General features: G+C 36.3%; 1 protein-coding gene across 5 annotated transcripts in view; it reads right to left on the reverse strand.

The window, feature by feature from the left end:
- TPP2 (tripeptidyl peptidase 2) overlaps window positions 1-21,911 on the reverse strand; it is a 113,630-nt gene that overhangs the window by 72,851 nt on the left and 18,868 nt on the right. For all 5 annotated transcript variants that reach the window (XR_011650737.1, XR_008425904.1, XM_024578812.4 and 2 more), the window contains exons 6-11: window positions 17,036-17,199; window positions 8,773-8,927; window positions 8,078-8,154; window positions 5,924-6,051; window positions 3,749-3,848; window positions 1,238-1,386 (exon numbers count right to left, since the gene is read on the reverse strand). Coding sequence is in view for 3 of the 5 variants with exons in the window: in XM_024578812.4 (XP_024434580.2) it covers window positions 1,238-1,386; window positions 3,749-3,848; window positions 5,924-6,051; window positions 8,078-8,154; window positions 8,773-8,927; window positions 17,036-17,199 (773 nt within the window). In the remaining 2 variants the exon portion in view is untranslated. The remainder of the gene's footprint in view (window positions 1-1,237; window positions 1,387-3,748; window positions 3,849-5,923; window positions 6,052-8,077; window positions 8,155-8,772; window positions 8,928-17,035; window positions 17,200-21,911) is intronic.

Below are 21,911 nucleotides of genomic sequence, written 5' to 3' on the forward strand. Positions count from 1 at the left end.
CTAGAAATTCATACTTTCCTTTCCATTTCATTTTGTTCCATATCAACATTCATTACCTTACTACATATAATATAAACTGCTTCTCATTTTGTTCATGGTCTGTCTCCCCCAACTATCGAGGGGGGAATCCAAAAAAACCCTGGAATTTACTTATTTAAAAACTGTATATTTATTCTTACATGTTTAAACATCAAGCATCTTCAAGATACTCTCCATTTGATTCTATACACCTATCGAGACTTTTTTCCACTGCTCAAAACAATTTTTGAACTCTTTGCTTTTGATGTCTTTTAGTGCTTCTGCCATTTTTTTTGTTTCACCTCTTCCACATTGGCAAAATGTATCCCTTTGAATACTTTTTTAATCCGGGGAAACAAACAAAAAGTCACTTGGGGTAAGATTGGGTGAATAGGGAAGGTGGGACATGTGGGTCATGCCGATTTTGGTCAAAAACTGCTGAATAATAAGCGTGATGTGGGCAGGTGCACTTGTAAATCACCCATCATGAAATGGGCAAATGCACTGAAAGAGTCTTCAAAAAAAAAAAAAAAATCACTGAAGCCAAATATAGCCTCTCACAACACGCCAGCTGGTACGGTGATACAGACGGGTTCCCAGAACACTCACATAGGGGAAGAAGCCTGTGCTACATGGGCCCATCCCCCAAAGATAACTCCAGGTTTTTTTGGTTCTCCCCTTGTAATATAAACTCTACATGGACAGGTATTTTTCATGTTCTGTTGACTAATTTAGCCCCAGTGCTAAAATAATGCTTGACATTAACAGCCAATAAATAAATGTATTTGTTGAATGAATACACATCCAAATGATTATTATCACATAAATTATTCTCTACCTTAAACTGTACTTTACAATTTTACCACATTTTCTCACCGCAAGAACTTCAGAAAATGAAAACATCTGTTTGCAATAAGGTAAGATAAAATTATTAAATTGTTTTTTATTGCTACTAACTTTTTTTATGCTAAAAATAAAAAGCTGTCTACTTAACACCTACTTACCTAACCTTATAAATAAATTGTAGATTTGTAGAACTAGGACGAAGGTAAATTATAAAATGATAACATTTAAAATCCGTTTTACAATGCTACTTCTATCTAATTAAGAAAAGTAATTAAATTCTAATTGAAATATATGTGGAATAGCCAACAATTCACCATTACTTTATAGGAAATTTAGAACTAATACCATGTAGAGCACTAAGAAACATCCTTACCTGAAAGTATCAGGGCAATACCTCCACATGCATTGGGAGAAGACATTGAGGTCCCATTCATTAGCTGAGTTCCTCTCAATGTCCAGTTAGGAACAGAAGCAATGGCTCCTCCTGGTGCACTGATACTCACTCCAAGGGCCCCATCAGCACTGAACAAAAAGCCATTAGTTTGCTTACAGTGGTTAAAACTGGATAAACACGGGCATTTACAACAAGGTCACTGGTCAAACACAATACCATGGACTATTTGCAGTCATTTGAATCAGTGGGGGAAATACCCAGCACAACTATTTCCCCATTAAGCAGCACTTTTTTCCCTTCTACGTGAAAAAATCTGTGTGTGTATTGGGTTTAGGTATAAAAGGTTATCAGGTATATTCATAGAGGAAAAATAAATAAATGTCATATATAAATAAATAAAATCTTAAAAAAAAAAACAAACCCAAAACCCTTATATGCCCTGGCCAGGTGGCTCAGTTCGTTGGATCATTGTCCAGTACACCAAAAGGTTGTCTGTGGGTTTGATCCCTGGTCTGGGCATGTATGGGAGGCAAATTTTTGATGTTTATGTCTCACATAGTCATTTCTCTCTCTCCCTCTCTCTCTCCCCTCCCCCCCATCCTCTGCCTCTTTCTCTCTCTCTAAAATCAATAAACATATCCTCAGGTGAGGATTTAAAAAATCCTTATATAAACTTTATATAAAAGTTACCTTTAAATAAAAAAGTGATATTTTTCTTCAAAAATATAATATGTAACAAAAATTCAAAACATGTTTATGTAGACATTATTTGGTAATCTACCTTTAAGATAAATGCTATACTTGAAAACAGTATGACATGAAGTCAATATTTTGAGTGTTTCCTGATAAAGAGGACTTATATAATATACACATTTAGTCATCATTAGTCAATGTTTTATATTTCATGACCCGTCAATAATTAAAACCATGTATTTGCAACAGTAAACACGAAACCAATTCTCTCAATTCTTAGAAAAACTGGTTTGCGAACCATTATCTGTTCAACCCAAGCTTCCCTCAAAATTCATGAACTCATTTTCTTAAAATAATTATTTAACTGTTCTACTAAGTGCAAAGAAGACCAACAAAGGCTGGTTTAAATATTCTCTACTACTTTGTTTTTACGCTGATTGTAAGATTAAACAACATTTTAAAATCAATGTTAGAAAAGAACAAGTTTAATAATTAATACATTTATTAACTAAATACAAAGATGCAAACCTTTGCCAACTTTGACTTAGTATTATTCCTAGCCACTCTTATTCAGTGATGTGGAGTTTTAGGTCAGTTAGTTGGGCTGATGAGAGCAGGCTATGGACCACATGGATATTCATTACTTTTATTGACAATTACAATAAACTACTGAAATAAGTTTGTTTTTTTAAAAAAACTTACCTAGACAAGGCTAGGAAGATATCTGTAACTCAGAGAATTAAATTTAGCACTACCACATTTGATATAATCCCAACCAATTGTTCTTATCTTCCAATATTCCCTTTAATATGTTTTATACTTTAGACAAATCCAACTAGTAGTTATTTTCCCCAAACCATTATACTAAAACCTGCACGTCCTTGGGTTCATGCTATTCTTGCCATGTAAAACCTCCTTCTTCTCTGAAAATCCTATCCATCCTTCAAGGCCAACTATAATACCATCTCCTCCTTGAGGAGTTCCACTCAAAGGAAAATGATTGCTTCCGCCTATGTAATCCCATTGTCCTACAAAGGAATTTTGAACTCAGATCACAACCTGTTCATGTATGCCTTGACTTCTGCCGGCAATAGGTATTTGCTGAAATAAATTCAAAGTCGATTTTCTTCTTAAAAAAAAAAAAGACTCCAAAGAGGTAAAGACATGAATTAGGCTTTATTTTCCAGAAGGTACCCACTGATGTCATAATGAGGGATGATATAAATTAGGACTTAACATAACTCTTGAGAAAGATAATCGATTTCTTGCAGCAGGTAAGTATAGTTCACAGAGGGGGTTCAGGGAACCAAAATAGATGAACTTCATTTATCAAAAAGAACTTGCCTACTATGGATTGTACCTAAAATTGTTTAAATAGGTTATAACTTCAAAAACATAAACACAGGGTATGCAGGCCTGTAACTGTGACACATTACAAAAGCTTAGGGCTCTTGTTTTACCTAAGTTCAAATGTGAAAAGTATCACAATCCAGGCCTTCGCTTCTGTAGATCATCTAGTTCTCACTTTGTATTTGGATCCTCATAAATGAAGGATTTGAGTACAGGCCTAAGAATTTACAGTCAGAATAGTTATATACATCTAATAATAAAATAACAGCATTTTTATTACTTTAATGATCAGTTTCCCTGAGATGAAATTCTTAATCAAAATAAAAATGCTACAAAAGTAAAAACTAACAGAAAAAATCGGTAAAAGTACCAAAACTCTGCCTTACCCCACCATGTTAAGTTTGACCAAATATTTTTAATAGTCCACATGTCCTACTCTCAACCTACCTGGGGCCTCTAGAAGACCATGTATATTGATTTGCAGGTAATTTCTCTCGCAGAGAATACTCAGCAACCATCATATCAGGTGAAACATAAGCACCAACACCTGTGGGATGGATTTCATCATTAACAAAAGGACACAAAATATGAATCTTAACTTTTATCCACTATTCATTCAGCTGTGTGACCTTGGGTAAATTGCTTGATTCTCCTATGCCACAGCTCTGTCAGAAAAAAGATTAAAAAAAAACTTTACAAAGAAAAGCTTACTATATGTACCAGACATTACATACCACATGCCTTATTTTGGGATATAAAAATATCTATCAGGATTATTATGTGAATTAAAAATAGTAACATACCTGAAAGTGTGTAGACGTATAAAAGAAAAAGAGGAAAGTGTTTTAAACTTTAAAATATAACACTAGAAAAATAAAGGAATTAGTTGACTGTCATTTTTAAATGACCATTCTATGCAAAATTCTACCCATAAAGTTGGTAGTATCCCTCTCCTCAAAAATGGCTAAAGAGCAAAAAACAAAGACATAACATGCTAGTCTTCAGAAATATACACAAAATAGGTCTAGTAAGACTCTGAAACACAATACAGAGATCAAACTTGGTTCTTTCATTTTAGAAATGGAAACATGGCCTACAGAGATTGAAAAAAGGTACAAAATACACATGTATGACCAGAAGAGAAAAGATTTAGAATCCAGGTCTACCAGCTTCTAATTCCTCTTTACAACATACACATATTCAGAATAGAAGACTGGGTAAAATGTGTGAGTTAAGATGACTTAGGTTACCAATACTATCACATAACACTGCAATTATTTTGTAAAATTTAGTTGAAAATTTTCAGTGACTATGGGGATAAGAAAACAACAAAAACACTGAGTATTATAGCAGAGTAGTAAACTTTGATCTTTACCTTTCAGATCTATTTTTTGTTTCATTTTTGTGTGTACTTAAAATATCTAGAACACTGAAATACACTGTGAATATATCACTGGTAGGCACTGTTGTCTCAACACATGATTTAACAAAATTACTTAAGCAAGAAAAATTTTTTTTTCTAGCAAGAAAATTTTAATATAAAGAAATGTAGAAGCTATGAATAAATACATGACAGATTTATATTTATCTTATATCTGTAAGATCACTGTTATTTTAAAACAAAATTTTTAAAAGGACCAATTTTGAAACTTTGATACCCAAATATTATTATATATACATCTATAGTATCTGCATACCAATAATATATATAATATGTATATATCTATGCAATTATTGATATATACACCAGAAACATTATTTGGGACCAAACATTTTTTATAGTCATATACCCAATGACAAATGTCAAGAAGCCTTATTATGATCTCAAATAAACAAAGTTTTTAGGCATCATTTACTACATACATATTTCTTTTAATTCATCTTCCTCATACTGCATATTTAAAAAGAACAGGAGGTAGGGTTTATATTTTGTGGGTTTTTCTGCAAAAGTTGGCAGCCACTGTATGTTATGTAAGCTAACTTTATTATTCTCATACTATGACTACAACTCTTGATTTAGATTTCCCATGAAGTCTTGGTGATGGGCATTTTTTCCATTAGAGTACATTGGAATAGACAACACCGCATCATATCTAAAGACCAAAAAGTCATAGAAAAGCCACATTCATGGAACAAATGTGTTTCAACTGCTTTTCTCATTAATAAAGCTCCCTTCCTCCACACCTGGTTCTTTCTGCATGTCCCAAGAGAAATTAAAGGAGGAAACTATACTATAAATAAGTAGTCATACACTATAAAAAAAAAGTAAAGCAAGTGTATTTATGTTGTTCACTTAGTCTGAAAAGCTCTTTCCTTGATCATTTCTACTGACTGAAACCCTCGTTCTCACATTCTTTTGGAAAGTCTCACCTAAATTCTCAAATCAGAAGTGGCTGCACTCTTGAATCCCACAACACTGTATCTACACTTTCATTAAACCATTTACTGCAGTCAACTGTAAATTCAAGATCAGCAGGCCCCTGCCAGATTTCAGTTTCTTGGGGGTATATTTAAGGTTTACGGTGTCTTGCATACCTAGAGGTCCAATTAACATTGAATTAACTAAGGGGTTTTTTGTTTGCTTATTTTGAAACAAGTCCATTTCTAAAGCAGGAAACTAACCTATTACACTTGATGTAGTTCCACCTGGACAACCAACTGTAGAAAGGCATGGGCCATTATTTCCAGCACTTGAAACATAAATTATATTATGTTTCCACACTGCTTCATTAATTACTTCACAAATTCTCCTGAAAGAGACAGAATTTCTTTGAACATAAAAAACAGACTTGCTTTTTAAGAACTTTATTATTATTATCATGTGAAAATATTTCCAAATATGGTTTATAAAAAAAGACTAAAATATGGTTCCATGTAGCAGAACTAAAGCAGTGGCTATAAATAAGGAAGTGTGCATTAGAATCACTCAGAGGACATTCTAAAACTATAAATGCTTAGCCTCTATTCCCAAAGTATTTATAATACCAAAATATTGTTGAAATACATGGTTAAGTAACTTTTGGCACCACCCACCATTGGTGGGACATGATACAGCCATTCCAGGAGATATACCCTAGTTGGGTTTTAGTGTTGGGAAAGTTATGAGGTCAGGTGAAATGCTAGATACAAACTGAATATATATGAGGAAAACTACAAAAGGCCTGGAAGCAAATACTGAATGATTAGCAGTGACTGGGCAGGGAGACAATAGGGAGTTTCACTTCCATCCCCCACTTGAAATAACATATTCAGAAACAACTCCTCAGGGGTTTCCTATATGTACATATTTATGATTAGTGACAAAGGTGAAAGGAAAGTGAGCCAGTAGGGAGAACCTAAGATTTAAAATACAAGAAATCTGGTTAGAGCTTGGTAGCAAACAAGAAAACATAGTGCTATTAATTAACGGAGATGAAGTTAGACCATGAAGAAAATAGAGTCAGCATAACAAAGGTATGGAGCCAAGGGCACTCCCAGTGTAAAAGAAGGGAATAAGGGAAAGATGACTTTAAAAGGATGAATATTTAAAAAAAAGAAGAGAAAGTAAAACACTAAGGTAAATAAAATACTGAAGCAAAGGAGGGGCAAGACTTCATTCACAAATGAAACAACTGAAGATGACAGGGTGCTTGTTAGAAGGGCAGAAAAGGGATGTATCACAAGAAACCTAGTAGCACTAGTCATCTGGTACTATTGGTAAATTTAATTAAAAAATTAAATTATTTGATAACAGCAAACTAAAGGGTCTGGGCTTGGTAAAATTTTGATTTTAGCAGGAGTTTATCAAAGAATTTCACACACTGGATAGGAGGTATATGAATGGCTTGGTGGTGGTCAGGGAAATGATAAGGTAATTTCAAAGTTATTACTATGAAGGCAAAGTAACAGGAGGTCAAGACTAAGCCACTAGATTTGGCAGCAGGAAGATAATGATACAGGGAGGAGGGGTCGGGAAGAGACTCAGAAAGTGAACATACACAATTAAGTCTTGCTGGAAAAGTGAGTGAAAGCAGTATGAAATGAAGAGGGTTTGTGTCTGTTTTAAAGCTGGTGACTGTAGAAAATGTATGTGTAGTGATAATAATCCAGGATAGGAGAGAGGAAACAGGAACCAGATCACAAGCGCTCGAGTAACTTCTGATCCATCCACTTCTTTCATTACCCAATAGGGAAGGCAGAGAAGATTGAGCTTGAGTAGTTCACAGGAAGGGAATTGGTCCCCTGCTGAGTGCTTTTATTTTCTCTGAGAAAGTAACAGGTGAGGGCTTTACTGAGGGAAGAAAAGTAAGGACAATGAAGGTTTTTGAGAAGGGAAGGTGTAAATTGGTCATGTAGGAGTCAAAGGGTAAATGCAGTGTGATTAAAGACAATGCTGTGTAAACATTTGACATCTGTGGTCATAAACTTAAAATGGATCAGTGTGTGTCTCCTGCAAAGTCTGGCAGATCAGGTGCATGATCATTGAAGGGAATGACAAGGTTTCCACAAGTCTAGAGTTTTTCAGGTAGTTATACCTCGAAGAGTTCAGGCTACTTGTGGATGAGGAATTCTAGTGATGGATGGGGCGCAGGGCCTCCCTGGGTAGGAAGAAATAAGGACATCAAGGAGAAAATAAGGACTACTGGAATGAGAACCAGAGATCTGGCAGGCATACAGTTATCATCTAACCACAGCAACTGCTTTTTCCAATCGTGATTTTCAATCCAGTTATGAAAAGCATTACATACTCTTCATCAGCTAAGTTTCTATGGCTAATGAGTGTCAAAGAACACTTACCCAGAATTTGGCCAGTGAGTTGCTTCTCCATAGCTGTAGTTGACAAGATCACACTTATGATTTATAACTTCTATCATCTATTAAAAAAATGAAGAGCCTAACTTAGGCAGCAATGTACAGAAGCAATTAGGCAGGAAAATAAAGGCACAGAATCCCATAGTTAATTAACCAATCATATTCTACTTCAAATCTAAATATGTAAGTTACTTCTAGGCATGTGGTTAATAAATTTTTAAAGAGGCAGATGTAGACAGAATATAGTCTATAGTCAGAACATAGTATTTAGAATATAGTAAGTAATCTATAAAAAACAAAACTAGTATTTGCAGAATGGAGTAGGGGAGAGGAAGAAGAAAAGGAATGGTTCTTACTAAATTCTAAAATAACTAAAGTAAAATATAATTGATATGTTAAAATAAAATGTAGAATATTAGTTAAATTCTTCTTAGGCTGAAGGAGCAAGCTGTCTAAGGGGCTGTTTTTGTTTTTTTAAAGTATCTCAAAATAGCTTGCTAGAAGACTTACTAGAAATGAGAAGTATAACATAAGTAATATTTTTATATTTTCCAATCCTAGTAATTTTAATAAAAACAACTAAAAATTATTCTTGGTAAGCCCAGAATACCTTATAAAACTAAAAATATCCAAAATCATCAATTATTAACCCTCTAAATCAACACCTCACAAACACTCACAGCTCTTATAAGGCCTGTGCCTGTTTCCATAGTGCTCAGTCTTGTATCGCCAATCTTGATTGAAAGAATTTGGGCACCTGGAGCTACACCATTCCGTTCAGGTTCTTCTGGAAAATGTCCAGCAGCTATACTAGCTACATGTGTTCCATGAGCACCTAGAGGAAAAAAGAAGGGAATATGAAAAAATAGCCTCACAGATTCAAATTTTTAATCATTCAATTTGTATATTAATCATGGTAAAAATGATCAAATAAAATATACCTTAACCTTAATATTTAATAATATATTATTACCTTAATTCTCTTATCAATAATTCACAAAAATTGAAATTCATTGAACTCCATATACTATTCTGCTACCTGGAACTCTAGCTTTTTAACTGAGCAAAAATGAAGGTTACAAGGATGAGAAGGTATTTGCAATATATACAAAAGAGCTTATATCCAAAATATAATCTTTCAAATCCAATGGAAAAGACAAAGATGGATGCGTAAACAAGCCTCTTGGTAGAGTTAGCTACAAAGGAGTTCCTGGAAGACTGACAGCTGATTTCTCAAAAGAAACTTTGCAGGTAAGAAGGGACTAGCAAGAAGTATTCAAAGCGATGAAAAGCAAAGACCTTCAACCTATTATTACTCTGTCCAGCAAAGCTATCATTAGAATTGAAGGGCAGATAAAGGGCTTCCAAACAAGGTATAGCTAAAGGAGTTTATCATCACCAAGCTGTTATTACAGGAAATGTTAAAGGGAGTATTTTAAGAAAGAAGAAGGCTTTTCATAAAGATGAAGGAAGGCAATGTGGGAAAAATTAGGACAACTGTAATAGCATAATCAATAAAATACATTTTTTAAAAAGGAAAAGAGAGAGTGTGAAAGAAAAATGGGTAAAACATTTTGAGATCATTTCACAAAAGAGGACAAATGATACATAAAAATGAGATGCTCAACTTCACTGGCCTGTCTGGGAAATGCATATCAAAGCCACATAACTTTCAGATTAGCTTAAACTTTAAGGTCCGCAACAGCAACTGTGAATGGGGATGTGTACTCACACACTACTATTGGGAGAGCAGACTGCCATTTGGGAAAGGTGAATATAGGAATACCCTACAAGTTAGCAATTTCACCTCTAGCAATACATCCAAGAGAAATGTGCACACATGTACACTACAAGACAAATGTAAAAATGTTCATGGCAGCATTGTTTGAAAATTCAAAAACTAGAATGGATACAGTACATTCATAAAATTGAAATTATACAGCAATATACATAGCGTACATGTCTATATACTATGAGATGAAGCACACGAAAATAAGACTGACTTAAAGAAGTCAACATTCAAACACATGGATACTGAATAACATGTTATTAAATAAGGAATGAGTCAACAATGATATCAAGGGAAGAAATCAAAAAGTTTCTGGAAACAAATGAAAATGAACATATAACAACCGAAAACCTATGGGACACATCGAAGACAGTCCTGGGAAGGGTGTTCATAGCAATACAGGCCTACCTAAAGAAGACAGAAAGATCCCAAATAAACGACCTAATCCTACATCTAAAAGAAATAGAGGAACAAAAACAAACAATGCCCACAGCAAGTAGAAGGAAGGAAATAATCAAGATCAGGGCAGAATTAAATTACATAGACACAAAAAGAACAAAATTCAAAAGATAAATAAATCCAGGATCTGGTTCTTTGAAAAGTTAAACAAAATTGACATGCCTTTAGTAAGACTCATCAAGAAAAAAACAGAGATGACCCAAATATTATTTCAGAAATGAAACAGAAGTTACAACCAAACCACAGAAATACAAAGGATTATAAGAAATTACTATGAACAACTCTATGCCAAGAAATTTGACAAACTAGGCCGGGGTGTCAAACTCATTTTCACCGGGGGCACATCAGCCTCGAGGTTGCCTTCAAAGGGCCAAATGTAATTTTAGGACTGTATAATGTAACTACTTAACAGTTAAGCAAGAGCTCAGCACTGCTGCCGGGTAGAAACAAGGTACCAGGCCAGATAAACCAAGGTGGAGGGCCGGATTCGGCCTATGGGCCTTGTGTTTGCCGCCTGTGACCTAGGCAAAGGACAAATTTCTTGAAACACACACAATCTGCCAAAACTGAATCAAGAAGAAGCAGAAAGCCTGAACAGACCTATAACAGCTAGTGAAATTGAAGAAGTAATTAAAAAACTCCTCGCATACAAAAGCCCTGGACTCTATGGCTTCACAGGTGAATTTTACCAAACATTTGAGGAAGAGCTAACTCCTTTCATTCTCAAACTATTCCAAAAAATTCAAGAAAAGGGAGGACTCCCAAACACTTTTAAAGAGGTTAGTATCACCCCAATTTCAAAACCAGGTCAAGACACAACAAAGAAAGAAAACTACAGGCCAATATATCTGATGAACATATATTCTAAAATCCTCAACAAAATACTGGCAATCTGCATTCAGAAACACATTAAAAAGATCATACACTATGATCAAGTGGGATTCATCCCAGAGATGCAAGGATGGTATAATATTCACAAATCAATAAGTGTAATACACCACATGAACAAAATGAGGGACAAAAATCACATAATCATAGCAACAGATGCAGAAAAAGCATTTGATAAAATCTTACACCCATTTATGATAAAAACACCCAGCAAAGTAAGAATAGAGAGAGCATACCTCAACTAAAATGGCCATATATGAGAAACCTATAGCTAATATCATACTTATTGGGCAAAAACTACAAGCTTTCCTCTTAATATCAGGAACAAGATGAGGGTGTCCACTGTGACCTTTTCAATATAGTACTGAAAGTTTTAGCCACATCAGACCAAAAAAAAAAAAAAAAAAAAAGAAAAGAAAAGTCATCCAAATTGGAAAGGAGAAAGTACGCCTGTCATTATTTGCAGATGACATGCTAGTGTACATAGAAAACCCGATAGGCTCCACAAAAAACTATTTGACCTAATCAGTAAATTTGGCTAACTAGCAAAATACAAAGTCAACATTCAGAATTCAATGGCAATTTTGTGCACCAATAATGAAGTATCAGAAATAGAACTAGGAAAAACATCTCATTTACTACAGCAGCAAGAAAAATAAAGTACCTAGAAATAAATTTAACCAAGGAGGTAAAGACCTGTACTCAGAAAATTACACAACACTGAAGAAAGAAATTAAGGAAGACACAAATAAATGGAAGCATATATCATGTACACGGATTGGAAGAATCAACATCATTAAAATATATACACTACCTAAAGCAATCTACAGATTCAATGCAATTTCTATTAAAATACCAATGGCCTATTTCACAGATCTAGAACAAATTTTTTTCAAAAATATACATGGAACAAAAAAAGACTCCAAATATCCTCAGCAATCTTAAGAAAGAATAAAGTAGGAGGGATAACAAGACCTGATATCAAACTATACTACAAAGACACTGTAATCAAAACAGTCTGGTACTGGCATAAGAACAGACACATAGATCATGAAACAGAACAGAGAAATAAACCCAATTCTCCACAGCCAATTAACACTTGACAAAGGGGGCATGAACACACAATGGAGTAAAAATAGCCTCTTCTATAAATGGTGTTGGGAGAACTGGACAGCTACATGCGAAAAAAATGAAACTAGATCTCCAACTTATACCATACATGAGAATACATTCAAAAATGGATAAAAGACTTAAATATAAGTTGTGACACTATAAAAGTCCCAAAGGAAAACATTGGCAGGAAAATTTCAGATATCCCACAGAGCAATATTTTTGCTGATACATATGTCCTAAGGCAAGGGAAATAAAGGAAAAAGTAAACTAATGGGATTACATCAAATTAAAAAGTTTCTTCACATCAAAAGAAACCATTATCAAAATGAAAAGGGAACCAACACTATGGGAAAACATATTTGCCAATGAAACACAGACAAGGGTTTGATCTCTGAAATATACAAAGAATTCACACAACTCCATACCAGGAAGACAAACAATTTAATTAAAAAATGGGCAAAGGACCTGAACAGACACTTTGCTAAGGACATACAGATGACCCAGAGACATATGAAAGGATGCTCAGCGTCACTAGCCCTCAGAGAGATGCACATTAAAACCACAGTGAGGTACCACTTCACACCAGTAAGAATGGCCATCATAAACAAATCAACAAACAAGTGTCGGAGAGGATGTGCAGAAAAGGGAACCCTTGTACACTGTTGGTGGGAATGCAGACTGGTGAAGCCACTGTGAAAAATGGTATGGAACTTCCTCAAAAAACTAAATATGCAACTGCCTTTTGACCCAGCAATTCCACTGCTGGGATTATACCCTAACAATCCTGAAATACTAGTTCAAAAGATCCTGTGCACCCAAATGTATATAGCAGCTCAATTTACAATAGCCAAGTACTGGAAGTAACCTAAGTGCCCATCAGCAAACGAGTGGATAAATAAAACTATGGTACATTTGGACATGGAATACTATGCAGCAGAAAGAAAGAAGGAGCTTATACCCTTTGCAACAGCATGGATGATATGGAGGGCATTATGCTAAATAAAATAAGCCAGGCGGTGAAAGACAAGTACCATATGATCTCACCTGTAAGTGGAACCTAATCAAAAAAACAAACAAGCAAGCAAAATATAACTAGAGACATTGAAGAACAATAAAGAACAAACTGACAGTAACCAGAGGGAAGGGGGAGGGGATAACAGGGAAAAAAGGGGAAGGCTCGTGAAGGAACATGTAGAAAGGACACATGGACCAAGCTAAAGGGCATAGTATCAAGGGTTGGAGGTGGGGATGGGTGGGTTAGAGGGAAAATGGAGACAACTGTACTTGAACAACGATAAAAAAATAACAAATAAAAAAATTAAAAAAAAGAATTTCATAATTAAAAAAACAAAACACACACATTGAGCTCTGGCTGGTGTGGCTCAGTGAATTAAGAGCTGGCCTGCGAACCAAAATGTCTCCGGTCGAATTCCCAGTCAGAGCACATGCCTGGGTTATGCCAGGTCCCCAGTTGGGACCATGCATGAGGCCACCAATCAGTGTATCTTTCACACATCAATGTTTCTCTCCCTCTCTTTCTTCTTTCCCTCTCCTCTCTCTAAAAATAAATAAATAAGAAAATCTTAAAAACAATTTTACTCCACTTTCTTAAGCAATCTTAAGAAAGAATAAAGTAGGAGGGATAACAAGACCTGATATCAAACTATACTACAAAGACACTGTAATCAAAACAGTCTGGTACTGGCATAAGAACAGACACATAGATCATGAAACAGAATAGAGAAATAAACCCAATTCTCCACAGCCAATTAACACTTGACAAAGGGGGCATGAACACACAATGGAGTAAAAAAATCTTAAAAACCACATTGAGATATCACCTCACACTTGCCAGAATGGTCATCATTAGTAAATAAACAAACAAGTTCTGGCACAGATGTGGAGAAAAGGGAACACTAGTGCACTGTTAGTGGAAATGCAGACTGGTGCAGCCACTGTGGAAACCAGTATGGAATTTCATTAAAAAATTAAAAAAGGAACTGCCTTTTGACCCAGTGATTGTGCTACTGGGAATATACCCTAAGAATCCCCAGTGGCAATTCAAAAGAACTTATGCCCCTCTATCCTATGTTCATAGCATTGCTATTTACAATAGCCAAGTGTTGGAAATAGCCTAAGTGCCCATCAGTAAATGAGTGGATCAAAAAACTGTGGTACATTTTACACAATGGAATACTACACAGCAGAAGGAAAGAAGGAACTCCTACCCTTTGCAACATCATGGATAGAACTGGAGAATATTATGCTAAGTGAAATAAGCCAGTTGGTGAAAGACAAATACCATATGACCTCTTCTATAACAGGAATCTAGTGAACAACATAAACTAACAAACCAAACAGAACCACAGGCAAGGAAACATGGGTCAGATTGAAGGTGACCAGAGGGGAGAAGGCAGGGGGATAATGGTGGAAAGAAGGGGAAGGGACTAGACAAAGAACATGTATGAATGATGCACTGACATGGACAACAGGTATAGGTATTGACTGTGGGAGTAGGGGGTGGGATGAGCAGAAGAGGGCAAAGGGGGGAAAATTGAGACAACTGTAATAAAAAAACAATAAAAATGATTAAAAAGTCACACACAAAAGAATACACACACATATATCTATATCTAGATATAGATATATATAAACCTTTTACATACATGGGAAAATCACCACAGTAGGTTGAACCATGTAGAATTACCACTATTTAATCATTTCTGACCTATAAAAACAGCAATGCCAGATGGTTCAAACCAATGTGCTAATAGAAATAAGGACAGTAGTTAACTTTGGGAGTAGGGAGGGGAGGGGAGGGTAGGTTGGTAGTTAGGAAGAGACACATCAGGGACTTTGACAATGCTTTATTCCTTGACTTGGGTGGTGGTTAAACAGAAGTGTCCACTCTGTCATAATTCAATGCATGTACAATTTGTGATTTGTATACTTTTCTCTACATGTTATGTACCAATGAAGTAAACAAACAACTACCCATGTCTTTTAAGAAGCTTTTTTAAAAAAAGTAGAGAGAAATATCCACTACTGTCAGATATACAACACCACAAACATAATGACAAATGACAACCAGCATTGGGCCTTAATGTTTGCGTTACATTAGAGTAGTTGGAACTCCTTGAGAAATGAGAGCATATGACTCTTCCAGCTGAGCTTCCTACAATGCTGAGACTTCTCTGCTCTAGGCAACTGTGGTCATGTAAGAATATGGACCCAATATTACCAATTCTTCCTTTCTTATTTTTTTCCAATAAAAATAGGAAAGCTGGATTTTAATGTAACCACTTCCCCTCAAACAAAAACCACTTTGCCACCACCACCTACTTACTAGAGCAGCTAAAACTAAGCAGACTGACCACGGTGTGAGTGGATAGGAATGTGGAGATCCTAGAACAGTCACCCTCTACTCTGCTCGTGGGACGCAGAAGGGTGCCACCACTATGAAAAACAGCTTGCAAGTCTCTTAAAACAGTTAAATACATACCTACTATGACTTACCAGTTGTCTTAGATATCATTCCAAATTAAACCAAAACATATTTCCACAAAGAGATTTGAACACAAATGTTGGAATAATCAAAATGTCCATCAAGAGGTGAATAAATAAATAAATCATGATTTATTCATACCATGAAATAACACTCATTAATAAGGAATAAGCTATTTATAATTATAATATAAGTGAATTTCAAACCATTACTCTGGAATAAGGCAGGCAAAAATACACTTTTATTCCACTTACACAAAATTCTAGATACTGTAAAATAATCTAGAGTGACAAAAAGCAGTTCAGTGGCTACCTGAGGATGTGGGTGGAGACAAGGCTGATTTACAAAGGAAGACAAGCAAACTTGTGGGGGTTATGGGTTTGATCATTATCTTGACAGTGGTGATAGTTTCCTGGGAGTACGCATCTAACAAGACATATCAAGTTCATAAACACACACAGAGTATACATTACTGTACTTCAGTTATTCAGCTATGCTTTAATAAAGTTGAGGGGTGATAAAGAGTTAAAGTTTTCCTATTTCATTTTCCTTGCTCCCACACCATGAGCAACCACTATCCAGAAGCTGGTGTGTATATTCTTCTCATCTACATTTTTACCAAACACATATAAATAAATATTGGATAGTATTATTTTGCATATTTTACACAAATGTTTTATAATTAATATTTTAATCATAAATTTATGCACTTGAGATAAGCATATGCATATGTACTTGTTCTGAATACTGTATAATATTCCACAGTGTGAATAACACACAATTTTTTAAAACATATTCTTTTGTTGATGGCTATTTAGATCGTTTCACCCAAGAGTATAAAGAGTCAGGTAAAAAGACCTTCACTATAGCATTCACTTTGTGTAATTTCAAAAAAATGGAATTTCTCAAAATTAATATTTGGAAGTAAAATTACTATTCACTAGATGAATTATGCTGATGGATTTTTTTTGTGGTTGGACCACGCTTGTACTCTTGGAATGCATCTTACATGACTATGACTTTAAGAAATACCACCTTGCCAGGGAACCAAATCACATTTATTATTCCAGACCTAGTTCTTCATTTGGAACCTCTAGATCAATTCTCTATAAAGCTGCTTTTGGCTATAGGAATTTATCATCTTGCACTTTGTAAATTTAACTCTAATTAACAAATATGAACAGAATACCTCCACTGGTCACAATAGAAAGCAGGTTTCCATCGTCATATATATTAACAGAGTAATTCAACATCTCAGCTGTGCCAAAAGAGCCGTATTCTTGTGCTTCTTTGTAGTTTCTCAATACAGTAGATTTACTCAAGTCCCCGTCTTCATTCGAATCAATGCAGGCTCTGTAAATTCAGAATATAGAATAGTCGATGAAATCTATTTTCTTACCTCACTTCAAATCCTGTAATATTGCTTCTCAGGTCTTACTACCAGATCCACTTCTACCACAGCAAACACAGTAACTGCCTGGCTTATATTTCTCTGTTTTATAGTCATCAGTAAATATTAAGTAACACAGCTTCACAAAACTCCAGGCAGAAATCCTTACAGCCACTTAAGAAATTAGACCAAAGCTTAACCTAGAGATTTAGAATGTTTAGGATGATTTTTGAACATAGCATAGGCCTTACTTCCTGCTTCATCTAGATCTGGCTTCATGAATCCAACAACATATGCAAGCTCCTTGAAGCAAAAACTATTATCAAGCCTCCATCCCACAGTTGTAGCAACTTTAGGCAAACATTTATTTTTTACAAAAATAGTTTCATGGCTGTCCTCCTGTCTGCTCTTTCACCATCTTAGCTTTTTGATGGTACAGAGGGCATTATAAATACTAAGGAATATATACCTTATACTTAACATGTTCCATGAACAAACTAAAATAAATTGGAAAGAAGGATCTATAAAACTGTTTTTATGTATACAAGGGTGAACCCCCTCAAAAAAATGGAATTCATTTATAAGAAATTGTGTATTCTTACGTGTTTAAACTTCAGTCACCTTCAAAGTACTCTCTATTTCATGCAATACACCTACCGAGACATTTTTTTCCACTACTTAAAACAAGTTTTGAACTCATCGATTTTGACGCCTTTTAATGCTTCTACCATTTTTTGTTTCACCTCTTCCACACTGACAAAATATTTCCCTTTGAGGATTTTTTCATCCAGGGAAACAAACAAACAAAAGTTTCTTGGGGTGAGATCCAGTGAATAGGGAGGGTAGGGCTCAGGGGTCATACCGTTTTTGGTCAAAAACTGCTGAACACTCAGTGCAATGTGGGCAGGGGCCGCTCATAAATCATGAAATGGGCAAATGCATTGAAAGAGTCTTCAGAAAAATTAACTGAAGCCAAACTCAGCCTCTCACAACACCAGCTGGTACACTGATACAGATGGATTCCTAGAACATTCATCTAGTGGGAGAAGCCTATACTACAAAGGGACCCCTCCAGAAGATAATTCTGGGTTTTTTGGGGTCCCCCTTCATACACCTCAATGTATAGCTAAAAGGTTCTACAACATTTCAAAAAGACATATAATATAGCAAGATACTGAAGGCGAAACACTTAGGAGGAAAATTAGGCAAAGAGAAAACAAGTAGCATTATCAACTAGAGGGAGGACTCAAGTTCAAAGGTAAAATGCATGCCATCAAATCCTCCATGTTTGCTAGATAGAGTGGCACTTTTGGTTCCAAAACGGATGGCCAGTATCCATCCTGGAAATAATCTCTCAAGTCCTCATCCAGCCATTACTTTCATCTAGCCCATAATATACTCTAAACTTCTAATGGTTTCTCTGTTGTCTTCTGGATCTTTCCCCTCTCACCTTCAGCCTCCTTTTTCTACCCACTTAGCTAACTCTAGCTAATCCTTCAATGAAATCTTTCTTGATGCTTCTCAGATGGGTTCAGATGTTCCTAATACTTGCTTCCACAGGGTCTACAGTCCTGTGGAGTAGCTTCTAGAGAGTCTACATGGTACAAAGAAGCTACTCAAATATTCACCAAATGAAGAAAGAATGAATGAATCAACACTTTAACAACATTCTCATAGCAAGGGTAGTCAAGATGGTGGTATAGGTAAATATGGTACTTGCACCCTCCCACAACCACATCGGAATTACAACTAAACTACATAGCCATCAATCAGAACTGCCTGAAATCCAGCTGAACAGAAGTCTTACAACTAAGGATATAAAGAAGCAGCCTCATCAAGACTGGTAGGAGGGGCAGAGACACAAAACAAGCTGGTCCTACAACTACATGTGGTAGATAAAAATCAGGAGGCATATCTTGGTTTATGAGGACCTCCCAAAGAGCGAGAGATCCCAGCCCTCCCACCAAGCACCCCCCACCGTCCTGCCCAGGGTTCCAGTGCCAGGAAGAGATGTCACCATAACTTCTAGCTGTAAAAACCAGTCAGGACTGATTGAGAGTGAGTCAATCACTTGAGGGTGGCTGAGTGAGATGGAGGGTGGCTAGAGTCCCCAGTGTTCCTCTTAAAGGGCGTGCACACAGACTTACTCGGACTGGCTCACTCTGAGCTTCAGCACTGGGGCAGCAACTCCATAGGCACCATAGACATACAGGGAGGAAATGAATAATTGTCTGTGTAACACCAGGGTGAGAGCTGCAGAGGCAGCTTTCTCCCAGACAGAAGTGCTGGCAGAGGCCACTGTTCCTTTTCTGAGGAGCCCACAACTGGGAGTCATTCCTAGGATTCCATCAACCTGGCTAACATCATTTGCCCCACCCTAGTGACTCCATGAGACCCTGCCACATCCAACTTACAAGCCCACCCAAATTGTTTCCAGTTATTTTTCCATGAGAATGGCCTGTCTTGGCTCATGCTTCAGACTCTCCTAACATCTCCCAAACAAGCAGCATCTGGCCTCAGTGGGCCACGTATTGCTCACTAAGTGGCTCCAGGCCTGGCACTAGTGGCAGCCAGCCTTGTTTCACAGCTTGGACTCTTCTGGGTACCTTCAAGGCCAGCACAAGTAGTAGCCATCTGCAGATCACTTTGCAGTTCATGCCAGGTGGCCCTGGACAGAACAAAGGTGGTGACAGACCTTGGCCTGCACTATTCAAAGACCCCAGAGTACCTGGTAGACATCTTCAGACCATGTTGAAGCACACTATCCAACCACCTTCACAGGTGACACTCAAGGGGCACAATCAGTGGGTACCAGAGCCTAGCTGACATAAGTCTTATTCTTTGGGGTGGGCCCCTGCACAGCTGATCCACCATGCTTGTCAAAGAGAGTCCTTGAAGCTGAATCGACCTATGAGTAAATCTCTCCCACTGATGTGCACACAGCCCACATGGTAGGAGGCACACTGAAGTGCCCAGCTGTGTGAACAAGGAGGCTGTACTACTGGATCCTACAAGATGCTACTACATTAGGCCACTCTACCCAGTCAAGAAGACATAGCAACTCTACCTGATACATAGAAACAAAAATAGGGAGGCCATCAAAATGAGGAGACTCAGAAACATGTCCCAAATTTAAAAACAGAACAAAACTCCAGAAAAAGAACTAAACAAAATGGAGACAAGCAATTTACTAGATGCAGAGTTCAAAACAATGGTTTATAAAGACACTCGATGAACTTAAGGGAAGAGTCAGTGAACTTAGAACTCCAACAGCATAAAAAAGGACATGGAAACCACAGAAAAAGAACCAGTCAGAAATGAAGGATATACTAACTGAAATGATGAATAATTTACAGCAGGGGTGTCAAACTCATTTTCACCAGGGGCCACAACAGCCTTGTGGTTGCCTTCAAAGGGCTGAAATAGTTTTAGGACTGTAAAAATGTAACAACTCTTTAACTGTTAAGGAGTTGAAATTATATTCGGCTCTTTGGAGGCAACCACAAGGCTGATGTTGCCCCTGGTGAAAATGAGTTTGACACCCCTGATTTACAGGGACTCAACAGTAGAGTAGACGAAGCCAAAAATTAAATAAGCAATTTGGAATATAAGGAAGCAAAAACCACCTGACCAGAAGTGCAAAAAAGAAAAAGAACACACAAAAAAAACAAACAAAAAAATGAGGATAGTGTAAGGTGCCTCTGGGACAACTTCAAGTGGCCAACATTTGAATCATGGGGGTGCTAGAGGAAATGACAGAGAGCAGGAAATTGAAAACCTATTTGAAAAAATGACAGAAAACGCCCCTAACCTGACAAAGGAAATAGACATACAAGTCTGGGAAGAGCAGAAAGTCCCAAACAAGATGAACTCAAAAGTCCCAAAACAAGACACATAATTAAAATGGAAAAGGTTAAAGACAAATAGAATCTTAATAGCAGTAAGAGAAGAGCAGTTACCTACAAGGGAGATCCCATAAACTGTCAGCAGATTTCTTAACAGAAACTTTGTGGGCCAAATATTCAAAGTGATTAAAGCAAGGATCTACAACCAAGATGACTCTACCCAGCAAAGCTATCATTTAGAATCAAAGAACATATAAAGAGCTTCCCACACAAGAAAAAGCTAAAGGCATTCATCACTTCCAAACCAGTAATACATGAAATGTTAAAGGGTTTAAAAAGAAAATGTTAAATGTTAAATGTTTAAGAAGAAGAAAAAGATTAAAAATATGAACAATAAAATGGGAATAAACACATGTCCATCAACAGCGGGATCTAAAAAACCCAAAATAAATGAACAAGAACAGAAATGGACTCATAGATACAGAGGACGTTTTAATGGTTGCCAGATGGAAGCAGGGAAAGGAGGATGGGTGAAAAAAGTGAAGGGATTAAAAAGTACAAATTGGTAGTTACAGAATAGTCATGGTGATGTAAAGTACAGCACAAGGAATTTAGTCAATAATATTCTAATAACTATGTACGGTGTCAGATGAGTATGAGATTTATGGGATTATCAGTAAGTTTATGTAATGTACAATCACTTGGTGGTATATCTGTAATATAATACTGAATGTCAACTGTGATTGAAAAATAAAAAAAAATGATTAAAAAATTCTCACAGCAAATGCAGTGGTGCATTTCACAGTTTCTTTTAACCACTATCAATATAA

Source organism: Desmodus rotundus, chromosome 13, assembly GCF_022682495.2.
Source record: "Desmodus rotundus isolate HL8 chromosome 13, HLdesRot8A.1, whole genome shotgun sequence".
Classification (NCBI taxonomy): Eukaryota; Metazoa; Chordata; class Mammalia; order Chiroptera; family Phyllostomidae; genus Desmodus; species Desmodus rotundus.